This window comes from Frieseomelitta varia, unplaced genomic scaffold (genome assembly GCF_011392965.1).
Source record: "Frieseomelitta varia isolate USP_RPSP 00005682 unplaced genomic scaffold, Fvar_1.2 scaffold_479, whole genome shotgun sequence".
NCBI classification, from domain to species: Eukaryota; Metazoa; Arthropoda; class Insecta; order Hymenoptera; family Apidae; genus Frieseomelitta; species Frieseomelitta varia.
In genome coordinates, this window is record NW_025110233.1 from 181,431 (window position 1) to 206,985 (window position 25,555).

A 25,555-nucleotide genomic window follows, 5' to 3' on the forward strand; every position below is an offset into this window, starting at 1 on the left:
CTTGTTCTTGAAAAACCTGTTCAAAGTGGTCAAAACTATAATTATAATTTTTTTTTAGAATAGTTTTGCAGATTTATAAAAAAAAAATTTGTTCTTGAAAAACCCATTCAATGTGGTCAAAACTAAATTTTTTTTTTTAGAATAGTTTTGCAGATTTATAAAAAAAAACTTATTCTTGAAAAACCCGTTCAAAGTCAAAACTACAATTATAATTTTTTTTTTAGAATAGTTTTGCAGATTTATAATTTTTTCAGAATAGTTTCGCAGATCTGCAGATAATGTTGCATTTCTAGAAATTTTAGACAATTTTATAGAAATATATATTTGTGCTCTTCGTTCAGTATCACAAATTTTTTTCTATTCCTCGCGCGTTAACGCTTCTCTGATAAAATTTTTACAAATTCTGGTCGTCCAGCTCCAGCGTTACAGTAACGTTACAGCGAAACGTTGCAAGTTACTCCGGTAAATGATGCCGGCTAATGTGAGATCCTCTCGCACGAGAGTAACAAGTTTGATAATATAATTTTACACGTTATAAGATAACTTTACTTAATTATTCTTTGCACACGACGATTGTACGTCTCGCACTCGTGAATTCACTAATTATCTCTTAAAGAAAGTATCAAGAAAAAGAAAATGTTTAAAGTGATTATTAATTAATCTAGACTCTAATATCTGTTCGCGACCCTCTTGCTTCACGTTCCTGCGTTCTATTTCTGATAACAAAGATATAATCGTGCCTCAAACCTATTAACGGAACGCTCCAACTTTTGTCGAAACATTTTCGGCCATCTTGTGCTTGTAACAACAAATAGAAACGAATTATGACAGCAAACGCGACTAAAATTGATTTTTCCAAAATCGAGGGCAGACTAGAAGCGACCAAGATCGAGGATTAGAAACAAAACCTCGTTCATTTTTTTCAGTCTCTCCTCAAAGACGAGTCGCGAATTTACGAAACAGCTCGGTCAAGAACGTAGACGAACGCCGAGATAGTTTTAACGCAATCAGAGTTGACGCGCCGATACCGTGTGGCCAAAGGAGGATTTAATTTCGTGTTGCGGAAGAAGCTGCGGGAAGACGCACATCCGCATGTTTAATGATCTCGAGCATGGCCACAAAGGAGGATAAACGGTTTCTTTGAGAAGAGCCACGGCCGCTTTCTTCGTGAAGCCCCGCTATTGGAAACTCTTTGTGCCACTGGCTGTTCCACGACACGGAAAGCGAGGTCGGTGACTACAGATCGGTTGATTCGCGAATATATATATATATATATATATATATATATATATATAGGGTGTTTCGTAACTTGTGGGACCCACTTCGAGAGCTGATTGTGACGCCTAAAAATAATGAAAGAAATAAATATATGTCCTATCTGTCTTCGTTCATGAGATATAATGAATTTTCTGTTTTAATTACTTTTACAAAAGATGCTCGAANATCATTCCTGGTGTTTCTCGAATTTGTCGGAAGCCTTGCTCTATTCTATTTCGTAGTATTTCAGCATTTTCAATCGATGTTTCGTGTACAATAGATTTTAAATGTCCCCGCAAATGAAAATCTAATGGATTCGAATCCGGAGAACGAGCAGGCCATGCAATAGCACCTCCACGACCAATCCATTTATTTGCAAAGTGTTGATTTAAAAATTGCCTAGCCACTCGGCTAAAATGCGTCGGAGCTCCATCATGCATAAAACCGCGTACGAATAATCTAATATCGACTGGAACTTCCTCTAATATTTCGTGTAAACGCGTGCTCAAAAAATCAACGTACTTTGTGCCTGTTAGTGTCCCATCAAGAGAAAAAGATCCAATTAAAAATTTATCAATTATTCCTGCCCATACGTTTCAACTAAACTGGTGTTGACGTCTTGAATGCACAATAACATTTGTGGGTTTTCTTCATCCCAGCTATGATTATTATGAAAATTGAATATACCATATCCCTGGTAAAACTAGCTTACTAGAGTTTGCTCTGTTTATAAAATTCATTGTATCTCATAAACGAAGACAGACAGGACATATATTTATATTAATTTTTTTTTTTTTATTATTTTTGGGCGTACAATCAGCTCCCGAAGTGAATCAGGTCCCACAAGTTACGAAACACCCTGTATATACATACACGATCGGCCAGCCAAAAAGGAACACGTTGAAAATTCCGTTTCGTGGCCAGTATAAACGCGACCCTTCGGGCCTTCGAGACCAGCTATGTGTGTACGTGTGCAGTTGGCTCGATAACAATCGAACATTGCAGGATACAGCGATACCTTGGCAATGGCCGGCAATGAAAGAAGTTTTGAAACTGTTCGCGCGAACGGGCAGACCTTATAAAGTTCTTTCACATTCGCCAACGAAATATCTCGATCAGTATATACGATCCCTTTCGTATACGATATACACACACACACTCCTGTCCCGTAAGTTACCGGACACTTGCTCATTTTAAAGAAAACGATCGTTACGATTATTAACCTTCTAAGGACGGTGTGTTTAAATCCTCCTTGGCTAGCGGACGAATTGAAATTTCGCCAGGCGAAGTTCAATTTTACATATTCTCATATAAATTATTGTAGTTCCTGTATTTTCAAAAGTTCAATCAAATCAAATAAAGACTCGAGCTACTCGAAACGAGAAGAGAGAGACCGTCGATATATCGGACATTCGGCTTTCTCAGATATTATATAGGTGTCGATATATCGGACATTAGTACTTGGGGAGGTTAACTCTCTCGCTTGAGACCATGATGCCTCGACAGAATTATATCGGTATTATGCAATACCACTGACGAGATATCTCGCGTCGTAATAGCGTTCCTGTCTCTTAATACTAGAACTACCGACGGCCAAAGTGTAATATCTGTGGCAAAGAAATAATTAAAGCGTAAGATACAAGAAGAAATACGATAAAAAAAACACAAACTTCTGTTAATATATTTAAAAAATCTTTATATATATATATTATATATATTTTAAAAATCTGAAAATAACGCTTTTATAAATTGTATAAGAAATTGTATGAAAATTGTAGAAATTTCATAAATTTTATACATAAAGTGTGGTGGTTCTAGTATTAAAGGAAGAGATCTCGTAAATAAAAATAAAATGAAATTGAAGGATTTTGTTGTATTTAGCAGCCAAATAATCATTTCAATTTAGACGAATATCATCTGCTCGATAAAATTTTAAATTGTCCAATCTTTTAATTTTTATTTCGAAGTTTTCTGCTCGGACACGTTCGAATTGCTATTTAGAAATTTTTAATTTTAATCGAAAGAAAGACCGTAATACCAAATTTAATATAAAAGTAACCGAAACTAATTTCCACAGCTATTTACGTAAAACGTAGAATAATGATCCGAAATAGAATTCGAAAAATCTGTAACAAATTATTAACAAGTTGAGATTCTGATGTAGCTGTCGTAGTCACGGATTGTCAGGTCATTCTCAAAATAAATCGTAATCACAATTTTATGGACGGTGATTTATGGACGGAAGCGCGTATCTTGAATGATCGATATTTATTTGGAATTATCGAACTCGAAGCAACGGAATTACTCGAGCAAGTAACTGTAGGTGGAATTTTTCCACAATTTTTTGAAAGCAATGGAACTTTTTTGGAAACAGTAGAAACGAGAAAGCCTTCCAGCCTTTGATCTGTCTTCTTTTCATTCGGTCTGCTTTTGTCGAGAGAGAGAGAGAGAGAGAGAGAGAGAGAGAGAGAGAGAAAAGAGAAAAAAAAATGTGAAAAGTTTGATTTGAAAAATGATCGGATAATGATGAAATGGAAGCGTTGCGAAGCGTTCCAGATATTTTTCAGAGCTTTTGAAAACGAGGTCCGGCAGAGAAAAAAATTAGGCTTGGACATGGATGACCTAGTTTGCCCACCAAAGTGCGAAAAACTAGTGCTCCCCTCTCGGGATTGTAAAATGTAACACGATGGTCGGCATTGTTAATTCGTGACATCTGAAGTCTGTGTGTTTTTTACCAAAATCTACGAACGATACGTCTTTTCTCTTAACCCCTTAACCGTTTTGTTTCATTCTGAGAACGAATAATGGTGTGCTTAATTATTTCTAGGCGATGACGAGTATACTCGACGAGAACACAGTAACCGCACTTGCTGCAAGATTGAGTTAAATTGAGTCAACAAAATGATAAATGTTTCTTTGAAAAATGTTTAATTTTATTTACATTTATCTTGAAAATTATTTCATTAAAAATTCAAAATTTGGAGAAAAGAATTTGAATTTTCATCGATTCATAAAAAGAAGGGAAAAATCAAATATTCGCGAAATTAAAGTGATTAGGGATGAATTTAATTTGTTTTTGCATCGTATCCCGTATATTTTCAAGCATAAAATGTTGAAATGTTCTAAAATGTGCTAAAAATCACAAATATATATAATATTACATTATTATTTAATATTAAATATTTTAATATTTAATATTTATTATTTATTACTTATTTATTTAATATTGCATTATTATTTAACATTAAATATTTTTTTTACCTAAATTTTACAATAAATAGCGAATTTTTTTCTCTGCACAACGAGCACGTTAAACCAAAAAAAATCACAACACAAAATGATCGAAAGACTGTCGCTTTGCTTTTAATTAGAGTGCCATTAGAGCGAAACGAATTCAACCGAAACGAAAACAAAACGCGGGATTACTTGTTAGTAAAAATTAATGCAAACGAGAGAATGATTCAGTAGTGAAACAATTATTAATATCTCTCTCCGTTGACAAATATCGATTACGTTTGTTTTGTGGAAACTCGCGCAGCACGGGAACTGTGCAGCCGTTGAAAATAAACGGAGAATTATTCCTTCGGTAATTCGTCACGACCGAATCACTTGTGTAAATATCATTTTATCACGAGAATATTTACGTATAAACAAATGAAATGAAACAAACATCGAGAATAATGAGAACGGAATGTCAGTTGATTCAAGAAGAGATACGGTTGATTATTATGACAATTGCAGCGTCGAGCTTCGGTTTTGTTCGACGTGTCAATGTCGGTTAAGTTTGTAATATTACAAAACGCGGAACGACAGGAAAAACTCGACGAAGCGTTTATGATAGGATATTCTCGAGGCATCGTCAATCGTCAATTACTCGCCTGGGCAATTACATAGTTGAAAATTTGCAACCGTAGCTGATTTTAACCGTGGCGTAATTCCAGACGCGAGTATCATAAATAGCAAAGCGGAATTCCTACCGGATCGAAATCCCGGGATGAGAATAGTAATTGTTTCCCATTTAAACAATCATTGATACGAGCGAGCGTCTGCGCCGCTTTAAATTTCGACCTCTGCATCGTGCAAATTTATTTCCGGCAAGATCATTCCACTTGGTTCGGTGAACGAAACCTAGATGTTCACGTGCGTTCGTGTTGATCGATGATTTTTCAATGATTGCGTTCCTTTTATAAACGAAGAAACGAAGAAACGATGCTTGAAGAAAAATGCGTTAAGAGTATTCTAAGTGTGAAGTGCGTGTTTTTTTTTTTTTTTAACTTTGTTGGGGAATTTTTTTGCAAGAAACTATTGTACCATTTGCAATCAAACTGACAAGGTTTATTTCTACGTATTTCAACGACGATTTAAAATTTTTTTGGGACAAAAAAAAGTGAAAATTAGTGGCATACTCTCAAACACAGTCGCTTTTAAAAAAAGGGTCGACTCACGGTGTCCATGATTCCGGCCGTTCTGCTTGTCGGAAATAGAAAAACGTGAGTGTTGCTTAATTGGCATGAGTTTGGCTGTAGCAGGTACCAAAACAAAAGAAAAAAGTTGGTAATTAAAAAAGTGGCGATACTTCGAAGTTCGATTATCGATTCTTGCATGTTTTTTTTTTGTTAAACTTCGGAAGCCTAGAAAAATATGAAAAATGAGATTCTTTGGTTGATTCTGGTAGGGCCTATAGTCACACATGTTCTAAACGCGCACTCACAAAATTTTGAGTCAATTGGTCAAGTGGATTTTGAGATATCATGGACACCGTTCTGAAAAACATTTCCAGAAAAATATCTTTAAAGTTTAGTAATATTGAGGTAACAATGACGCTGGTTGTCACGTCCTTCAAACAATCATAACTACCTTAATTTTAGGAGTTCACATGCAACGTTACAGAGTTTTATTTTTGAAGCTACGTCCCTTAAGAATATCCAAAAAAGAAAAAAAATCGATTTTTTTCAAAAGTTCACACTATCCCCTTAAATGTTATGGCATTTTACACGAGAGAGTCACGGGTGAGACAAGTGTATCTTATTTTTTTCGAAAACGAAATAAATTAGCAATATTCAAGATTTTGATATTCAGGAGGGGATGCAGATTTCTCTGTTGGAGTTTGGTCAAAGATATTGCTATTTGTTATCGTTTCTCCATTGAGCTTCTTCGCGCGTTCACATATTTTACATTATAAATTATTATATAAATTATATAAAATTTTAATTTTATTTTAAATATAGATATAGATATCTATTTATGTAAATATATATATATATATAATATTATATATATATTATAAATTATTATATAAATTATATATTATAATTTTATTTTAAATATAGATATAAATATCTATTTATATAAATATATATATATATTATTATATATATTTATATAAATAGATATCTAATTTATATAATATATATAATTATATATAATTTATATAATAATTTACACTGTCTGAACGAATTTTCGTACATTTATGGTTATCAGAATTTGTCATCTGTCTAAGATAACGCAAGTGACAGAGATTCGGCGAAGTGGAAAAAGATCAAGATGAACGATTCGAATTCCTAGCGATCCGAAAAAGGTCGCTATTAATTGCCAAAAGATAAAACACAAACTTCGCGAGCTTGGTGCGCGTCGCGGAAGATCGTTAACAAGCTCCCAATAATTTAACGACGCGATTCTTTCGATTCCTAACACGTAGAATCAGTCGCAATTTCGAACAGCCTCGAACGGAAGATTACATTCGCTATTGAACAGCATCGATTCCAGCGAGCGAGTACAGCCTTAACAAAAGACGCACGTAAGCGATGGCGAGGCGGGAATGCAAAGAAAGCGGGAATAATTAATACTCGAGGCACATCTTCGTGCAGAGAGACGTAAGTACGTGAAACACCGTAAAAAAAAAAAAAAAAAAAAAAAAAAAAAAAAAGAAAGAAGTGTTCTCTCGCGTGAAACGCTGATGATGAATTTCCACGAAAACGCTGTACATATATACCAACAAGTAGTGAAGTCCAGACACTCGGTTATTTTCGACGAGACAAGTGTCTCAATTACAAAAATCAATTATTGTCTATGTCTTTTCAATAGGCGATCTTTAATAAGATTTTTAATTTAATTTAATAGTAATTTTATCGATTGCATTGGTTGATAACGATAGCTTTTAACAGGAATGTTTAATTTTTAACCATGAGAAGGTAATAAAGCGTTACTCCCAATTAGTATCAAAAACTGCCAAAGTAACAAAAAGCGACTCGTAATTTTCCACAGAGTATCTCCTATTGTTTGCAGACTTCCAATTAAACGGAGATATCCCGTGAAACGTACAACTTAATGGAGATAAATTTTTTGGAGATACATATATATGAATTAAAGCTTGCGTTTTTTCGTGAAACATTCATTTTTCCACTTCTGCAAGCTTTGCTTCGTCGGTTCAACCGTTTTAACCATCTAATTTGCGTGAACTGAAATTTAAACGCTATTGCCGCAACAAAAAAAAAAAAAGAAGAAGAAAATGCTCGGACACTCACGAGCGTACGTATGTGTACATACGTAGAAATTGCATTCTTGGCGTTTTAGAAAGTGCACGCACAAGTGGACATGCCCAGCCGCTGGTGGCTCATGGGTGGATTTCACAAGAATTAATTGACTCGGTGATTCGGTCGGACTTATCGTCGTGATTTACGCGCCACACGATTCACATGAATTTCACGGCGCGCGGCCTTTGCAAGAAAATGCATTTGCAATTTCGTCGTTGTAATTTCGTCGCTGGGGAGGGGAACAAAAAAAAAAAAAGAAAAAGAGAAAAAAAAGAAAGGGAGAACGAGCGAGGGGGGGGGAGGGAAAAAGAGGGAACGATAATAAGTAAATGGAGAAAATGGCGTGCACGTGATCCCGAGCGGTTTATCCCGTAGGTTTTTCCCGAAGCGTTCGCAGAACAAGAAACGCTGTAATTGCGGGCGTTGCGGGATTATAAATGAAAATGGCCGGAGGTTAATTTTCGGCTTGGACGCTCCTAATGCGTAGCTGTTACGTGGAAGAATATTCGCGATGCTTATCTCGAGATAAGAAATTCAATTTATTCAACACTTTCTTTACAATTGGTTTTAACGACGCTTATCCGAAGTAATATTTCCGGGATATTGAGAGAGAAGCTTTTTTGATAAAGTAGCTTTTGATAAAGAGAAAATTAGAATCTACACGGCGATAATAAATAGGTGAAATAAAGTACACGTCCACGTACGTACGAGGAATGTTTCCTTTTCAACCTCTCTTTGCGTCAGAGTTTTTGAAAAGAGCTTCTACGCCGTTTGCAGATGGTAAGAAAAGTATGGCTTTAACCGTAGAATAGAGGGGAAAAACAAGTTCGGTGAGTAGGTACATGTATAATTGATGTATGGTTAAGAAATTGCAGGGCTCCAACGTGGAAAGAAATTGTTCCAGGAGGATAATGCAAATTTAATGAACATCCCACGGATGAAGCCGGCGTTTTCCAGAAACGCGGGGCGAGGCAGCAGCTTTCGCGCGTGATGAAAATTCATCAAGCTTTACCGAGGCATTTTTAATCAACCAGAATAAGAAGATAAGTACACATACGTATGTACGTGCACAGAGTATACACATATGTACACGCAAACGAGTCACTGGTGGTTCACGGTCTCGCAAAGTGCTGGCTGCACTCTTAACTCAGAAGGAGTATCTCTTTCCGTAAATAAAACAACGAATAAACCGCGGTACAAGAAGCTCTCTGTCTATTAAAAGCCAGGATAGGATCTGTCGTGCAAAATCACGTATGTTCGTCCCATACACAAGTCGACGAAACGCGATCCGCTTGAATTCAAAATTTGAAAAAGGAAACGCAATTTCCAAGTTGAATGGAGAACGAAATGAAACAGCGTTCGCCTTGGAAATTTAAAGACTCGATAAAGGATAAATACCGGACAAGCTTTTCCAATTAAAAAAAAAAAAAAGAGAGAGAGAGAGAGAGAGAAAGAAAAAAATGGAAAGGAAGCGCAGTTCCAATCAACCGGATGTCGATCTCACTGAACGCGACATTTCGCAGCGTTCACGCAATGAAAAATCGAGCGAATTGGTTGAAAAAAAAAAAAAAAAAAAACGAAGTGAAAAAAATCAATTCGTGTACACGTACCTCGATTTTTATAATTCACACGCGTGGAAACGTGCAGCCAATTAATCCTCCGTTCTCCGTGAAACAATCCTCCGTGGATCTTCCTCGGTATGTATCTGTGCCTGTGTGTATGCGCACGTGTGTGTGCGTGTGCTGTCCTTTTCTTTCTTCTTTTCTTTTCTTTTCTTTTTTTTTTTCCTGTATTTCTTCCTCGCACTGGCTCAACGTAGAAATCGGTGAATACCGTTTAGATTGACACGGTGATCGGCGCACTGAATCGCAAAGCAGAGAATTCCCGTTGGCGAAGAGGGAAACAGACACGAGAGATAGCAGACTTCGGATTCGAAATTGCGGTACCGCTCGCAGGTAACGCGCCTTTCGCCGCTCAGTCCGCGCCGAATGACGTTCGTATACTGTCCTGGCTCGGTGCGTTCGGCGGAGCCGGCCTCGTATGATGACCCCCTTCTAGAATTCTACGGCCCTGTCGACGTACGCCAGTCTCTGGACACCGGCGTAACACCAGGAAACGTGCAACGCCAATCCTGCTGGTTTCGATGGATTTTACATCGAAAATTTCGCTGACGTTGGATTGCCAAGATGAATTTTCTCTGGAAAAAAAATTTGTTGAATTAAGCACAGCGGTTAAACAAACGGAGAAGAATTTAATTTGTTTTTCCTTTCTTTTTTTTTTTTTTTAGTGTTGCTTTCGATCTACATTTTTTGATTTCTAGCTCCTTTCCTTTCTTCTTTAGAGTCTTTATACTCGACGAATGAAAATTATAACAGCAAGAGGTTTTTCTAGTTGAATTCAAGCATTTCGTAATAGCGAGTGAAATTAGTTTTTTAATTGGTCTCTCTGTCGGATTTAGTTGGTCAACTAACCGTTTACTTTTTTCATGAACAGAATCCGTGTTCCGCGAGATTCATCGAGACGCAGCCAGAAAGAAATACGATGGTCGGTAATTCCTGCAGCTGAGATCGTGGCTTTTAAAAATATTCCAACTCGTTAAAACTACCGAAGTTTATAAGTTAATTTTTTTCATTTTCAGCCGAATGAAACTTTGGTAGAAATTTTTATAAGTTCGCCTATATCTATCTGGGTGTAGCGTCTCGCGCGAGATATTCGCTTCCTGTTTTAAACGATCCTCGTACCTCGTTTATTACAAATAAAGTTTAACGCAATACTTTATTCGCGACACAATGCTCTGTCAACTGACAACGTTGCCGGAACGATTTGTCACTATGCAACATACCAGCCTGTCTAAAATATCGATCACGCCAACCGTTCCTCCATCACGCACAGACAAACTGCAGAATATCTGCAGATCGGCCAATTTCCATAACGTTAGGTCCTGTCGCCGTCAGCCGGAAAGGTAAAACCTGATGATGTTTCGTTCGATGCTTACATTTCAATAATAGATGAAACGGGTCATCGATCGGCCACATGACCCAAAACCATCCGGAATTATACGGCGTCGCAGTCAACGGCCTTTGCCTGTGAAAGAAAGATTCGATCTCTTCTTGTATCACGACTCTTGATCTCTCCTACTTTGATACTTCATATTTCTCTCTCTCTCTCTCTCTCTCTCTCTCTCTCTCTTTCTCAGTCTTTCACTCTCTCCCTCTCTTCTTCATTCCCTTTTTTATTCAAAAGCAGTGATACCGAACGGGAGGAATTTTTCTTGAGAAAAATTCGTGTGGCTCGTACAGGCACGTCCGGAATTCGATTCTGGAACGTATTGCTCCCTCCAACTTTACGGTACTCCGCGTGGTATTGCCTGTAGACACGAAAAAGTGCAGTTGCAGCGGCTGCATCCGCAGGGAGGGCGAGGAGCCAGCACGATGGTGAGAAAGCGAGAGAGGAAGGAGATAGGCACTGGTAAAACTGAGCACCGCCCATCTCTCTTGCCTTCCATTTTTCTCAACCAAAAGGATCCGGTGTAATTCTAGCGCGCACGCTGAAAATTAATGTGATTCGAGCTGGTACGCGCGGAATTCGATCCGGCGGAGACCGGCTTCTTCACCTTTACGGTACTCGCGCGATATCCTCGGCCTCGACTGCCATGGAAATATGCAATGAACCGCGCCCGTTTCCCATTGCCGTTTCGCTTTGTCGTTTCTCGTGCTGTCGTCCACTGCTCTCGTTCGCCGGCCTCATCATTCGAAACGTGTAAACGAGACGAGGCGCTGTTTGAAAAGTGTAAACGTTTCTTAAACCTTCTTTTCCTCCTCCTCCTCCTGTAGACCACTTTTTCTTTTTCTCTGCGCGTTACCGTCCACGCTGAAAAGATTGCAACACATTTTAGAATTTTCTACGAAAAAAAGCGGGAAAATTCGTCGGGAAGCTAGACTGGAGATTTTAAAAGGCACTAGTTACTTAAATACGAGCTTGAACTCTTACGGTTTTTACGTAACCTACCGAAAAAGTATAACACCTGCGGAGGCAGCGGTAAATAAACTGCAACGGGGGCGCTTTGAGGTTGGCTAGAATTAAAAAGGCTGCGCCTGTGTGTTTAGGCATGCCAAAGCATGGTAATATTGAAATGCACAGGGAAACGGGTTTACTTCAATATATATAGAGATAAAGAAGAGGTAAGAAAGAGAAGGAAATTGACGTTTGACTAAACGATACTTGAATTAAAATTCAACGTATTCGATTTTGTTAAATTGTCAAAATATTACCAATTTGAGTGTATGCTTTGTAATGAAATATTCATCGAACGTAAATATTCCCAAAGAGAATAAAATATTAATTGTAAAATTCTACCCCTGAACGACAACTTTTGACCACGTAAATAAATCACGAACCAAGATATAAACGATACGTAGAACATAATCTGTACGCGTTCGATCAACTGCAGATCAGGCTGCATCGTTTTGTGCATCAAATTTATCTCATGGCGATTCCAAGAGAAAATGTACGCCGCATTAGACACAGACGCGAATGTTACCAATTTAGAGAAGTAGGAGGGTACAAGGAAAAAGAGAGAAAGAAAAGCAGCCGCGAGAAAAGGAGAGACGTTTCAAGTTGTGTGCTGTTCCAACATTCCTAGGTGGCCCCGAGGCGCTAAACAGAGTACCGTCATCGCAAGGAAAGGCCCAGTGACCGACATTCCCCTTTCCATTCTTCCTGATACTCCTTCGCCCGGATCTTGCCGCGATACTAAAGTATACACGGCGACGACCTGTAGCGAGTATCGTAACCGGAACCTCTGGAACCTTCGCCCTGAATTTCCGTACAAACCGGCCACTCTCTCGAGCACGAGGTCAAATTTTTCGGTTGTTGGACTAACAAGTTGGGAAAACTACAGCGTCGACCGTTATTGGTATATCGAAGCCACTTGTGTTCTTTTTTGTTGGCTATTAACTGCGTTGATTTTCTTCATTTTCCTGCTGAAAATTATTAAGAAAAGTTACACGATGCTTTGAAGAAATCTTTGATTACAGATTAAATAATATTAGAGATTAATATAAATGGTTAATTGGCTAAAAAATTATCCTCGTCATTATTTCTTTTTCCTTGGATATTTACTTTTCAATAATTCGTTTCCGTTTGGATAGTGAAAAGTTATTCTAATTATCTGGCTGAAACAGAAAAGAATATTGTTTTGTTTTAATGAAATTGATGAACGTAAATCATAAATATTTCATTCGAATCACGAACGTTATTTCTTACATAAACCTACATAGAGTTACAACATTATATATCTTTCACGATTCACCCATAAAAATCAGGAAAACGGACAGACCTACATTTTCATCAGCATCCTGCGAAACTTAAATAATACAATTCCAATAAACGATCGACATTTTTAATGTTGATCCGTTCTGTTACTAAAAGAGCAACGCGACAAAATCACGTTACACAGCAACGCTGTGTAATCCACTATACATTAGTGGTAAATGCAGTTTCAGTTGAATGAAGAAAAGTTCATGAATGCTTCATATGTGCAACACCTGTGCCAGGTACGAGTAGCAAACTTTCAGAGCCCTGATACATTATGTTCTCCACAGCTTTTAATGTAAACGCTGTGGTAAAGACAATCTGAAAAGTAACTTAAACAGTAACTCGAAATTTGATACCATTAACTGTCTCAGTTCGTGCTAATGAAATTTCAAAATGAGCCACATAACACTTACAACATATAGAAACAAATTTCCTATAATAAATGTTCAACATACTTTTGTACAATTTGAAGATTGCTGTTGAAGATCTATGTAAGAAAAGAGAACTATCAAATTCGTTTCGTCTTGCATTATTCATCAATAGATCTATGGGCTGCCTACTACTCGATCAATAAACAATTCCAGTCGTGATTTCATTCCTGTACGAGTAAATGTAATTAGCGGTAACAGTAATCGTCACTCAACCGTGCAGCATATTGAAAATTTTATAATGCTCCACCATGTTTCGTACAAATACACATGCTTGTATATATATATATATATATATCAGGGAAATGCATTCGTATATGTATGTATGTATGTATGTATGTCTCGGGGGACATATATCAATTATCCATCTTATCAACGTAACGCCAGAAGCCTTGTCATTATCGGCATGCCGGAAGGGACGAGCTTGCACCAACATACATGTTATGCTGCTTCGTAGTTTCGTGAATTACGATGAACTAATGACATTTGTGTGCGTTAAGCACGTTACACGCGATATACATGTGTCCCGAATGGCGTGTTTCCGGCAGCTAAAGTTGGGATAAATTAACGATGGATGTCGCTCAAATATCCGTGAAATTGAACGTTGATACAACATGTATTAAGATGAGTTGGTAATTTGAGTGAAAATATTTCTAAATTAAACGATAATGGATTTAGATTAAATCAATTCATAATGATTAACATATTATGCTAGTTATTAGCTCGTATACAGCTCATTTTGTATTTCATGTTATAAATATTCTACATTTGCATACATGTGTATAACTGAAAATATGATTTGACAAAACAAAGTGAAATTTCTATGTTGACTCGTGCAATATTAATTGTTATTAGAAATGGAGCATCATTATAATAAATTAAATTATGAATGCATCTGACAAAAATTCTTTTAATACTGAAATAAAATACTTTGATTATGTTATTTAAATACTTGAATCAACATAACCAATTTCATTAAATAGACAAAACGAACAAATTTAAAATCCTTTACCAATTTAAGGGCAAATAAAAGAACAACTGCATTGTCCAGTAGCGTATTGCACGAACGATGAGTTCATGCTTTATTTTCTTTGATGAGAGATTAAATACATATTTAAATACGACCATTTTGAAACTGATCATGAACTTAATTGCCCATATTAAATTTAAATCATTTGCTATTCATTCAAAATACGACTTCACTCCGATTTTTGGAAATATAGGATGATCTACAAATTAAGAAAATTAAAATGAAATACATACATACGCATCGCAAAAATGTATAAATTATTTATATATTGTTGTAGTAAATGAATAGAAATAGTAATATTTAATTCGAGTTTCGTGTAGGAATTGAAATAAACAAAAACAAATCATTACATACCACGTAAGAAAGATTAAAATTAAACAAAATTTTAATGTTTTATAATAAATATAGAATCAACATTCATATTGTTCACAGTTTCGATAAAATCGCAAGAAAAGATTTGTATTTAGTTCTTGGATGCAGCAGCACTGACATTTACACACAAGTTGCGCAAAATCATGTTAACCGCTAGTGCGCACATGCTTCCACGTAAGTGACAGACACTGGACAACATAACCTCTTCGACATCCTTGCAATTGTATGTTATTTGATAATTTTTAAGTTACAGTCAGAAAAATTTGAATCAAAAGTGCCTTAAAAATGGTATCTGTCTTAAATACGGTTGACACTGGTCATGAAGACATGATTCATGATGCAGAAATGGATTATTACGGTTTGAGGTTAGCAACTTGTTCCAGTGACAATTCGGTTAAAATCTTTGATTTAAAAAATGGATCACAAAGTTTAGTAGCTGATCTTAAGGGTCATGTTGGTCCCGTATGGCAGGTTACTTGGGCACATCCTAAATTTGGAAATCTTTTAGCATCTTGTAGTTACGATCGGTATGTTACAATTTGTAAAAATTCTTTGTTACTTAAAATATTTCTTTTTCACACTGTGATATATTGGGGCAAATTATTTTGTTTTAAAATTATTTGTATTGTTCCTTGTAATAGAAAAGTAATCATTTGGAAAGAATTGGGAGAATGGACCAAGATTTACGAACATAATGGTCATGATTCCTCTGTCAATTCAGTAGCTTGGGCACCACATGAATTTGGCTTGATTTTAGCCTGTGGTAGCTCTGATGGTTCAGTGTCTATACTTATTAATAATGGAGATACATGGGATACACAAAAGATTACAAATGCTCATACCATTGGATGCAATGCGGTGAGTTGGTGCCCTGCTATAGAACCCAGCTTTGATTCTAGTGGAACACAAAAGAATGGTCCAATAAAGAGATTAGCTACTGGAGGTTGTGATAATTTAGTTAAAATTTGGAAAGAAGAAGGTGATAGATGGATTGAAGAAGACAAACTCGAAGCACATAGTGATTGGGTAATGCATATGCCAGTTTTTAAATCTAAATTGTTAAATATAAATTAAAGAAAACCAGTAATTAAATATTTTGTTTCTTACAGGTAAGGGATGTTGCATGGGCACCTGCAGTTGGACCGTCCAAAGCAGCTTTGGCTTCATGTTCGCAAGATCGTCGTGTAATTGTATGGACTTCTAATGATTATACCAGTTGGACACCAACCATCCTCAATGTTTTTGATGATGTCATTTGGAATGTTAGTTGGTCATTAACTGGAGGTATATTAGCTGTTAGTGGTGGAGATAATAAAGTATCTCTTTGGCGTGAAAATACAGAAGGACAATGGACTTGCATTTCTGAGACAAATAAAGGTCAAGGAAATCTTAATAACACAGATCAACGTGCTCTGTAACATCTGAAAATAAAATATAGGATAATATTTTTTACCAGTAAGCATTGTAAATTAAAAGAATTATCCAATATTAATAACAATTTTATTCCTCTTCTTTGTACTCTTATCGTATATCTACACATAAAGAAATATAATTTTCAGACCAAACAGAATCCCAGCACTTTACATTTATGGTAAAGAAATATTATACTGTACATTGTTTAGACAACATATACTTCATGAATAGTATATAAATTATAAAAATATACATGTCTTTCATTGATCAAAGTAAAAAATATTCTGCACATTTACACATCTAAATAAATTATTATACATAGATTTTGTTAAACGATTAATTTTGAGTATACAAGGATGCAGTAAAAACAATATCTCTTTTAATGACAGTAGAGGCTTCTTCCATTTTTTCCTTTAAAACAGGATCACCTATAGTAGTGGCTGCATTTTTTACATCTCGTAATGTTTCGCTTAATTGTTGAATACATCGTACTATAATCCCTTCTTGTACATCTGTTTTCTCCATAATCTCGGCAAATGATTTCGCTTGTGCCCAATCATAAACTACTTCTACTAAACCAAAATTTAGTGGCTGTAATGTTGCTAACTGATAATGCTGTTCTAAAGCTTCTAATTCAGTGTGTATGTGCTTTATTATTTCACAACTCTGTAACAAAAAAACATTTTTAAATATTACAGTAAACAGTTAATTTGGATTGAGAAAGTATATATACCTTCTTTAATTCTGGTGTTAGACTTGGTTTAATATCAGTTCGTTGTTGGAATATTAAAGTAGATAATAATGCTGCTATTTCAGCTGGTTGAAGTACAGTTAACACATTTTTAAGAATGAGCTCAGTGATTAATAGTTCGTTATTTCCCATTTGTAAAGCAACTCGACCTTTTAATGCAACTATAAACACAAAACAAAATTATTATATATTATGAATTGATGTTTATAATTTCTATGAAAAAACAAACCTCTCTCGTCATTATCTATATATCCTAAATCTTTAAGAAGTGCAACAGCATTTGCATATTCAGGATATAAACTTAATCCTTCATCGCTAAGTTTTAGTTGTAGTTTATTTTTTTCACTTTCCAATTCACTTCGTTTATACACAACTTCAAATTGTTCTTCGAAATTTATCATCTCTGTACATTTTACATTATCTACAGCATCCTTTAAATCGAATAAATAATATAATTTTCTATCGACATCATAATTCATTTTCATTTCCAAATATGGTTTTAGAACAGAAGAATCACGAAAAGCATTTAGAGATAATATCATTAATTCTTGCATAGCTGTTTGATATGTCTGACTAGGAGGTTCATTTCTAAAAATAATTCAAGATTTTAGATATTTTCTAAATTATAAACTAACTAAAGAGAATTCAATTTAAATTTGCCCTACTTACTTAAATCTTGGTATTTGTCTTTTTTCCCAATTTGCCAAAACTAAAGTACAATCTATTTTAATTTGACAATTTGTTATTTCCAATATGTTCCATGCAGCTATAGTTAATACTTCATCTGATGGAATTCCAACTGGCACAAATATTTCTTTTTTCGTTAAAGCAACAATATCGTACCATTTGTCGGATTTCCTAGCTTTTTGACACTTTTCTGGGGATAATGTTTCCTCAGAAGGATTTGATACATCAGAATTTTTAAGAACTAATACTCTATATTGTTGACTACCTTTACATTGGACAATTGCTAATAACAGAGCTAATTTGTTATAATGATTTTCATATGATATCAACAATATCCTACCAGGTGTTAAATTTTTTACTGCTTTTTTTTGTGTCTCATAAAAATAGGGTTTTAGATATTTGAGATATTCTAGATACTCAACAGCTACTCGATAAAAGTCAGAGAGTTTTTTCTGTAAATCTGTTAAAGGTGGTAATTTTGATAGTTCATTTTCTATCTTTTGCAACTGTATTTTATAAATATTTTGATTTTTAACTACTGGTGATTCCTTAAATGATCTTCGCATCATTGCTTCAACAGTCACAGATTCATTTAGCCTCCTCAGATTTAAAACCATGGAATATGTTACTTTAAACTTAGATTCTAAGTTCTGAGCTTGTCCACACATCATATTTTTTAATTCATTAAAATGTGGCACAGATGTTCGACACATGACTATAACCATTCCAGCGGTATCATGACCTCTACGTCCAGCTCGACCAGCCATTTGTACGTATTCAGAAGGATAAAGTATCCGGAAATTAGTACCATCATATTTTGTTATAGAATCGAAGACTACAGTGCGTGCTGGCATATTCACGCCCATTGCAAATGTTTCTGTTGCAAATAGTAACTGTAACAACATAAATGTAACAATTGAAACTTAAAAAGATTAAATATGTCATGAAATTTATTAGAAAAATATACTGAGAAATATATTGGAAAACTGACTTTTACAACTCCAGTTTGGAATAGCATTTCTACTATTTCTTTCAAAATAGGTAATATGCCACTGTGGTGGATACCAATCCCACCTTCTAATAATTCTTGCATCATAAGTACTTGTGGCAATTCTCTGTCCGTGCCTTTTAAATGCCGAATATTATTTTGAAAGAAAGTTCGAATAGTGTGCTTTTCAGTTTCAGTTGTAAGATCAACGTTTCTCAATAGTACAGCGCTCATATCGCAACGCTTCCGTGATAACATAAAAACAACAACAGGCAACATGTTCTGGAACAACAAAAATAATTATTTACATATATTTGAACAAACAATTAATATTTAATCAATGTAAATTAGTAAATTCAATGTACTTGGGTTTTTAAGTGACTTATGAAAGCATTCCATAATACTTGTTCCTGTTTTGGAGTCATCTGTCGTTGTACATGTAGTCTTTTAACAACATTTTTATTATTTTGATTTTTCGGATTTTGCATACTTGTTGCTTTATACCATCTAAAATAACGACACAAAATTATTAATTAAAAATTTATATATCAAATTAAAGATTTAAAAATCAGTGATTACCCATCTAAAAAGAATTGACCACTCTCGTCTAATACTAAAAATTTGTTATCCTTTGTTTTACCGTCAGTTCCAGTATATAAATAATGTTGCAGTGGTACAGGTCGTTTTAAAGTGCTTATTACATACGTTTTTTTCTTTTTTGTTCGACCAACCCAATCAGCAAATATTAGAGGATTGGGCACAGTTGCAGACAACATTACTAGAGTAACTGTTTGTGGCAAAAGTATCACACTTTCTTCCCAAACATGACCACGCTAATATAACATAAGACAATAAGATACATCATGATCAATTTTTAATATAACATTGTAACACTAAAATTTTTTTATTTACTTCGTCGTTATTGATGTAATGCACTTCGTCAAATATAACAAATTCCAAATCCCTCAATACTTCTGATGCACAATATAACATAGACTGTAAAATTTCTGTGGTTATTATAAGGCAAGAAGCATTTGAATTAATTTGCAAATCTCCTGTTAATAGTCCCACACTATCAAACTTTCTTTTAAGATCGCGATATTTTTGGTTTGAAAGCGCTTTTATAGGAGAAGTATAAATAACTCTAAAAAAAACAAAATTAACTATTACTCATTAACACTGATATAATTCAATATATGTACAATTCAGAAGTTTACTTTGTCATGTGTTTCTGGCTTAATGCAATAGCATATTCCGCTACTGTTGTTTTTCCAGCCGATGTATGTGCAGCAACAAACACATTACATCCTTCTTCCAATTTAAGAATAGCTTGTTTCTGAAAAGTATCTAACTCGTATGGAAAACTCATTGCTAATTCAGGAATACGTTTTTCAAAATCAGTTATTGGAACAGACACATCTAATTGTTCTGCCCATTCTGATTTGGTAGTTTCTTCACGTTTTTCCGAGATATTTAAAATAGGAATATCTGTTTCTTCTAACAATGTAGCAATTTCATCCAATGCAGCTTGCTGAATATCTGAAGTTTTGGTTCTTCTTTCTTCTTTTTTTTCCTTTGTTTCTGTCTTCCAAAAATTAAATTCATCTTGCTCTTCCTTTATTATGGACATTAGATTAATCTTGTCTGCTATCCTTTCAATTTCATTTATCTTTGATTCTGATGATATCTGTTCTGTGTTGATCATTGTTCTCTCTTTTGGAGTACAATTGTCACTTTTGAATTCTATACCAGCGCTGAATCCTTTTGCTAAGGTTCTTAAATTATTTTCAAAGTCAATCTCTTCTACTGATGAATCCATTACGATCTCAGGCTCATCAAAACCACCAGGCCAAAAGGGAATATTACTAGTATTTCCTACATTTGTATATGTTTAATAAACATTAATTTACTCTGTTGGGATATTGTTATATTTTATCATAAAATCTTTCTTATCAAATACCTCTAATATTATCACTAGGTGGGCCTGGTGCACGAGTCATAGACATAGAATTTCGTGCAGTTTCACCTGCTGACTTTAAAGGTACTTCATGCATTTCCCCAAGCTTTCCAGTAACAGGATCACGGTCAAATTTTAATGTGGTACCAAGCGGTGCTATGTCACAATTCAAAATGGATAAAATATCAAGTTTTCTTGGCCAGTAACATTGTGCATTATCTAAATGATACATTGGAAGATTGTCCAAACATTCTATATATTCCCTTAATTCAGTTCTAATGTCAGGCCAAATAGGTGGCAGTTCAAATTGTAACTGTAAAGTAAAAATTTATTATTTATATTGTTTATTTATATCATTAAATTCATAAAAAATTACCTCTTCCTTATCATCTTTTACATCCATTTTTATTTCACTTCTTATATCTATCTAACATCAATGAAATGGACTACTTTATTAATTCTTTTCACTTTATTGATGTAAACACTATTAAAAATAAAATTTGAATATAATTTAATTTAATCCATATATGTGTGTATATATATATATAAAATATAAAAAACGTTAGTAAATACCTATTTTTAACAAAAATGTAATATGAAAAACAATATTATTCATTTAAAACATATTTATTTCATCTGTCTTTATTTCAAATAAGAAATAATAAAAACTATAATATAAGGTACTTCATTAAATCGATGCAAAGTAATATTTCTTAAGAATTGTAAAATTATAATTTGTTTAAGCAAAAATGGTATAAATAATACGAGGTTATGTTTATAAACACTTCGCTCGCTCCATCTACCTTCTAAACATAGTCGTAGGATGCTTATAAAATCCCGCTAGGATCTTCATTCGTTAATTCAATAATGAATTATAATTACAATCGTTTCTGTGATCGTATGAAATTGAGGTTGGGTTACTTATTTGTGAGTTTAAGTTAATTTTTTAAATTAAAAGATCAATCTGGTCGTGTTTATATTCATTTTCATCAGAATAATGTTGCCAAGCTATACGTAAACATTGTATCATCTCAAACATGTTTTTAGGTAAAAATTCTACGCCACTGTAGCAAAGTTAAATATTGTTGTTTTTATCCTACTCAGTTTCAAAGTCATTAATTTGCTATTCTTGTCTTGCGATCTCTGATTCGTGGCCGAGAACATCTCGACCAACGAGGAAAATACATTTGAATTGTCAACGTTCTCGTCTAGGGTTTTATATTGGTGGTTCCTACATGTGAAATTTTTATATTTAAAGCGGTAATCGTATTATTTTATAAGCATGACACGAAAAACATGTAACAGTATAAAGGAAATATTTTATAATGTTCAATTTAATAAGACTTGTCATCCAAGTAATATAAAAAATTTAAAGAAATGTTACGAACGGGTAAGAATAAATTGTAATACATTTTTAAATTTGCATATTTTATAATTACTAATAATTCTTGTTTTGATTTTAGAACGATGAAACAGATTTTTGGAACTCTTTCATATCTTATTTCAAGGTTCCACTAATTTTTGCACAACGACATCCAAGAGTTGAGAATACTCTAGAGTTTGTTGCTAAATTTGCTGCCAGTTTATATTCAGATTCAAACACTGATGAATCTGAGGAATCGATGTGTCCATTTCTCGCCAAGTTATTTGATTTCCTTTTAACGTATCATTGTGCAAAAGACATCGCAGTGAGATTTCGCATTTGCCACTTTTTGAACATGTTATTAAATTCTTTGGGTGATCAGGCTTTTATTGATGATGCTCTCTGTGATAAGATTACTACATCTATGATGAAGCGGTTAATGGATAAATCGCCAAAAATCAGAGCTCAAGCAGTTTTTGCTTTACAAAGACTTCAAGATCCTACAGACGATCAGTGTCCTGTTATAAAAGTATATATATTTCATGCCAGCAAAGATCCAAATGCTATGGTTCGTAAAGCAGTACTAAAGAGCATGGGAAAGAATCAAAGTACTCTGCAAGTAGCACGGAGAAGAACCAGAGATGTGGATGAAACAGTTCGAAAAGCAGCATATGATTTCATTAGTAAAATAACAGTAAGATCTTTAACTATTACACAAAGGGATCAATTGCTAAATGATGGTTTGAAAGATAGATCTGATATGGTTAAAAATACTGTTAAAAATGTTTTATTACCATCGTGGTTAAGACATTTCAAGAGTGATTTCATTGATCTAATAAAAGCTCTTGATGCTGAAATTGGTACAGATGTAGCTGTTTTAGCTCTAGACTCTTTATTTATGTAAGCATTTAATTGATACACAATCATATACATATATACAATTAAATGTTGTTTGGGATATTAAATGTCTAATTTTTATTTGATTAGGAATACTTCATTAAATACATTACTAGAACAATTGCCAATAGACAAAGAAACTAAATTAATTCCACTGAATAAATTAACCAGTGAAACTGTACTGTACTGGAGGTGTTTAGTGAAATATCTACAAAATGAATCTTGTACAGAGGAACTGGAAAGAATTTTACCAGAGTTATCAACGTTTTGCAATTATATTTCTGACTTTCTTGTGACAATATCCATGCCACAAACTGAAACATGGGTGAATCATATGCATAAATTTATCCTATTACAATTATTTGAAATAACAACAACTTATGACTTATCTGATGAAGTTGGAAGGAAAAACTTGAACGATTTAATACGTAATACTTTGATGGGCAATTTTTGGACTGAAAAAATCATTGAATGTGTAGTAGCGCATTTACAATATGTTATACCCGATGTGCATACTAGACTGGATACTTTAGCTAATATAATCAGTGAAATTAGATTGCCTTTGAAAGAAGTTATGACACAAACACAAATCACGGAAGAACAACAACATGAGATTAATGTAAAAGTAAGTTGAAATACATACACATTAATGCTACAGCTAAATATCTGTAAAAATTTAAGATTATTTTTTTATGGAAAATGTTTTTTAGAGAGCGAAACTCAAAGTACAGTTATTGGAATTAAAAGAAGAAGAATATCAGGCTATACAGGATAAACAGTATTTGAAAGCAGACAATTTAAAAAATCAAATAAACAAATTAAATGAGGAAATAATAAAATTATCAGAAAAACCTCAAACGGAAACTATAATTAATGAAGAGATCAAGGAAAAGAGTGATTCCGCAACAATGATAAAATGTCTAACTATAATAAGTACGATGATGCAGTCTGTGACTGCATTAACGCCAACGCTTAAAAGTTTTATGCAAATAGCTCTTGATAGTTTAGATGTAAGTATCTAATATATAGACTGCAGATATTTATGTATTTATGGAAAATTTCATGGTGTAAAAGTTTGCGAAGTGTATATAGCATTCAAAATTATATAAAATATTTAAACTAAACTATATATTATAATGTTTAGTAATTAAAGAAATAACTATTTGATCTTTTAAATTACGCTAGACAGATTGTAAATCTGCATAAATATCCGCAATCTAGTAATATAAATTTGTTTAGTTTTAAATCATTTCCTATAATATTTTCTATAATTGTCATTTTTTAGCATCCGAGTGATACAGTACACATATTGGCACTAAAAACTGTCAGTATTTGTTGTATATTAGATAAAGAACTAGCCAAACGACATATTATGATGTTGTTTTTACAATTTTCTTTAGAACAAGAGAATTTAGATATTTGGATTGCTGCTTTAAAAGGAATCTTCGATCTTTTATTATTATACGGTCTTGAGTATTTCGATATACTAGAAAATGAAAATGATACTGTTAACAGATCTGAAAAATCTCGTACTAAATTATTTACGGATACTGATACAGAGATTTCTCTGTCGTCCGTACGTAGATCAGAAGCAGAACGGGGCAACTGTAACTTTATTAAAATTTTAGCAGGACTGTTAGATAATGCAGTAAGTATATATTTTACGTATGCTGATATTCATTCATTTCAAATAATACAATATTCAATATTTCTGTTAAAAATATAGAATCAAGAACTGAGAACAATTGCTGCAGAAGGTCTCTGTAAATTATTACTTCATCGACGAATCAGCAGCTCAAGTTTATTGTCAAGATTATTAATTTTATGTTATAATCCCGTAAACGATAATGACTTTTATCTTCGACAGTGTCTAAGTGGTTTCTTCGATCATTTTATCACGCTTGTACCTGAGGCTCAGATGCTATTAGAAGAAGCATACCTACCGACCTTACAAACTTTGTGCAACGCACCAGATATTAGTCCTTTACAAGAAATTGATCCTTACGATATATCCAGATTCATATTGAATTTGACCAGGCACGAACTTCGTAAACCTGGAACAGAAAACTACTGTGCGCATAATAATCTCGTTTTTACTATTTTGGCAGAATTGTTAAATACAACCAGTAAAATTGACCAAGAAACTCTTATTAAATCTTTGAAAGATTTGCATTTAGATTTAGAAGATGATACGTTTAAGAAGAATTTACAGGAAGCCGTTAACAAAGTCACGGAAACAGTAAATATTTTACATACAAATTATTGTTCATTATACGCTACAAATTTATATTTATATTTTTTATATTTATATTTATATTTATATTTATATCTCTTTCAGATAACAGTTTCTGATAAACAGTTGCTAAAATACATTGAATTCTTTAAGAAACAATTAGATGATCGTACTGATGCCACTAACGTTGTTGATATATCAGGAGATGAAGATACTGAAGCTAATGAATGACTCAAAATATATCATAATTATTAACACCATTAATTAATAATGAAACAATTTTCGCATCTATGTATGTATTTAACAAATTAATTTTTTTTAAATAAAAAT

The 25,555-nt window shown here is 34.0% G+C and overlaps 4 protein-coding genes across 4 annotated transcripts in view; 2 read left to right on the top strand and 2 right to left on the bottom strand.

The window, feature by feature from the left end:
- LOC122532855 overlaps positions 1–9,908 on the bottom strand; it is a 37,872-nt gene extending 27,964 nt beyond the window's left edge. Inside the window, exon 1 of the mRNA XM_043661980.1 lies at positions 9,401–9,908. The gene's annotated coding sequence lies outside the window, so the exon portion shown is untranslated. The remainder of the gene's footprint in view (positions 1–9,400) is intronic.
- Positions 9,909–15,105: 5,197 nt separating this feature from the next.
- LOC122532860 (protein SEC13 homolog) lies at positions 15,106–16,391 on the top strand. The gene is made up of 3 exons (XM_043661986.1): positions 15,106–15,463; positions 15,578–15,962; positions 16,046–16,391. Exons 1-3 carry the CDS (start codon positions 15,222–15,224, stop codon positions 16,352–16,354), a joined length of 936 nt encoding a protein of 311 aa, XP_043517921.1. The 5' UTR covers positions 15,106–15,221; the 3' UTR covers positions 16,355–16,391.
- Positions 16,392–16,419: 28 nt separating this feature from the next.
- On the bottom strand, positions 16,420–21,332 carry LOC122532856 (helicase SKI2W). Its single transcript, XM_043661982.1, has 12 exons — positions 21,306–21,332; positions 21,109–21,216; positions 20,736–21,045; positions 19,993–20,650; positions 19,688–19,919; positions 19,355–19,608; positions 19,141–19,282; positions 18,779–19,057; positions 17,770–18,680; positions 17,330–17,688; positions 17,083–17,261; positions 16,420–17,015 (listed from the first exon to the last, which is right to left on the bottom strand). Exons 2-12 carry the CDS (start codon positions 21,133–21,135, stop codon positions 16,686–16,688), a joined length of 3,681 nt encoding a protein of 1,226 aa, XP_043517917.1. The 5' UTR covers positions 21,136–21,216; positions 21,306–21,332; the 3' UTR covers positions 16,420–16,685.
- A 449-nt stretch (positions 21,333–21,781) lies between these two features.
- LOC122532857 (condensin complex subunit 3) lies at positions 21,782–25,516 on the top strand. Its single transcript, XM_043661983.1, has 7 exons — positions 21,782–22,122; positions 22,196–22,995; positions 23,083–23,617; positions 23,703–24,002; positions 24,278–24,640; positions 24,719–25,231; positions 25,331–25,516. Exons 1-7 carry the CDS (start codon positions 22,015–22,017, stop codon positions 25,454–25,456), a joined length of 2,745 nt encoding a protein of 914 aa, XP_043517918.1. The 5' UTR covers positions 21,782–22,014; the 3' UTR covers positions 25,457–25,516.
- The last annotated feature ends 39 nt before the right edge of the window (positions 25,517–25,555 follow it).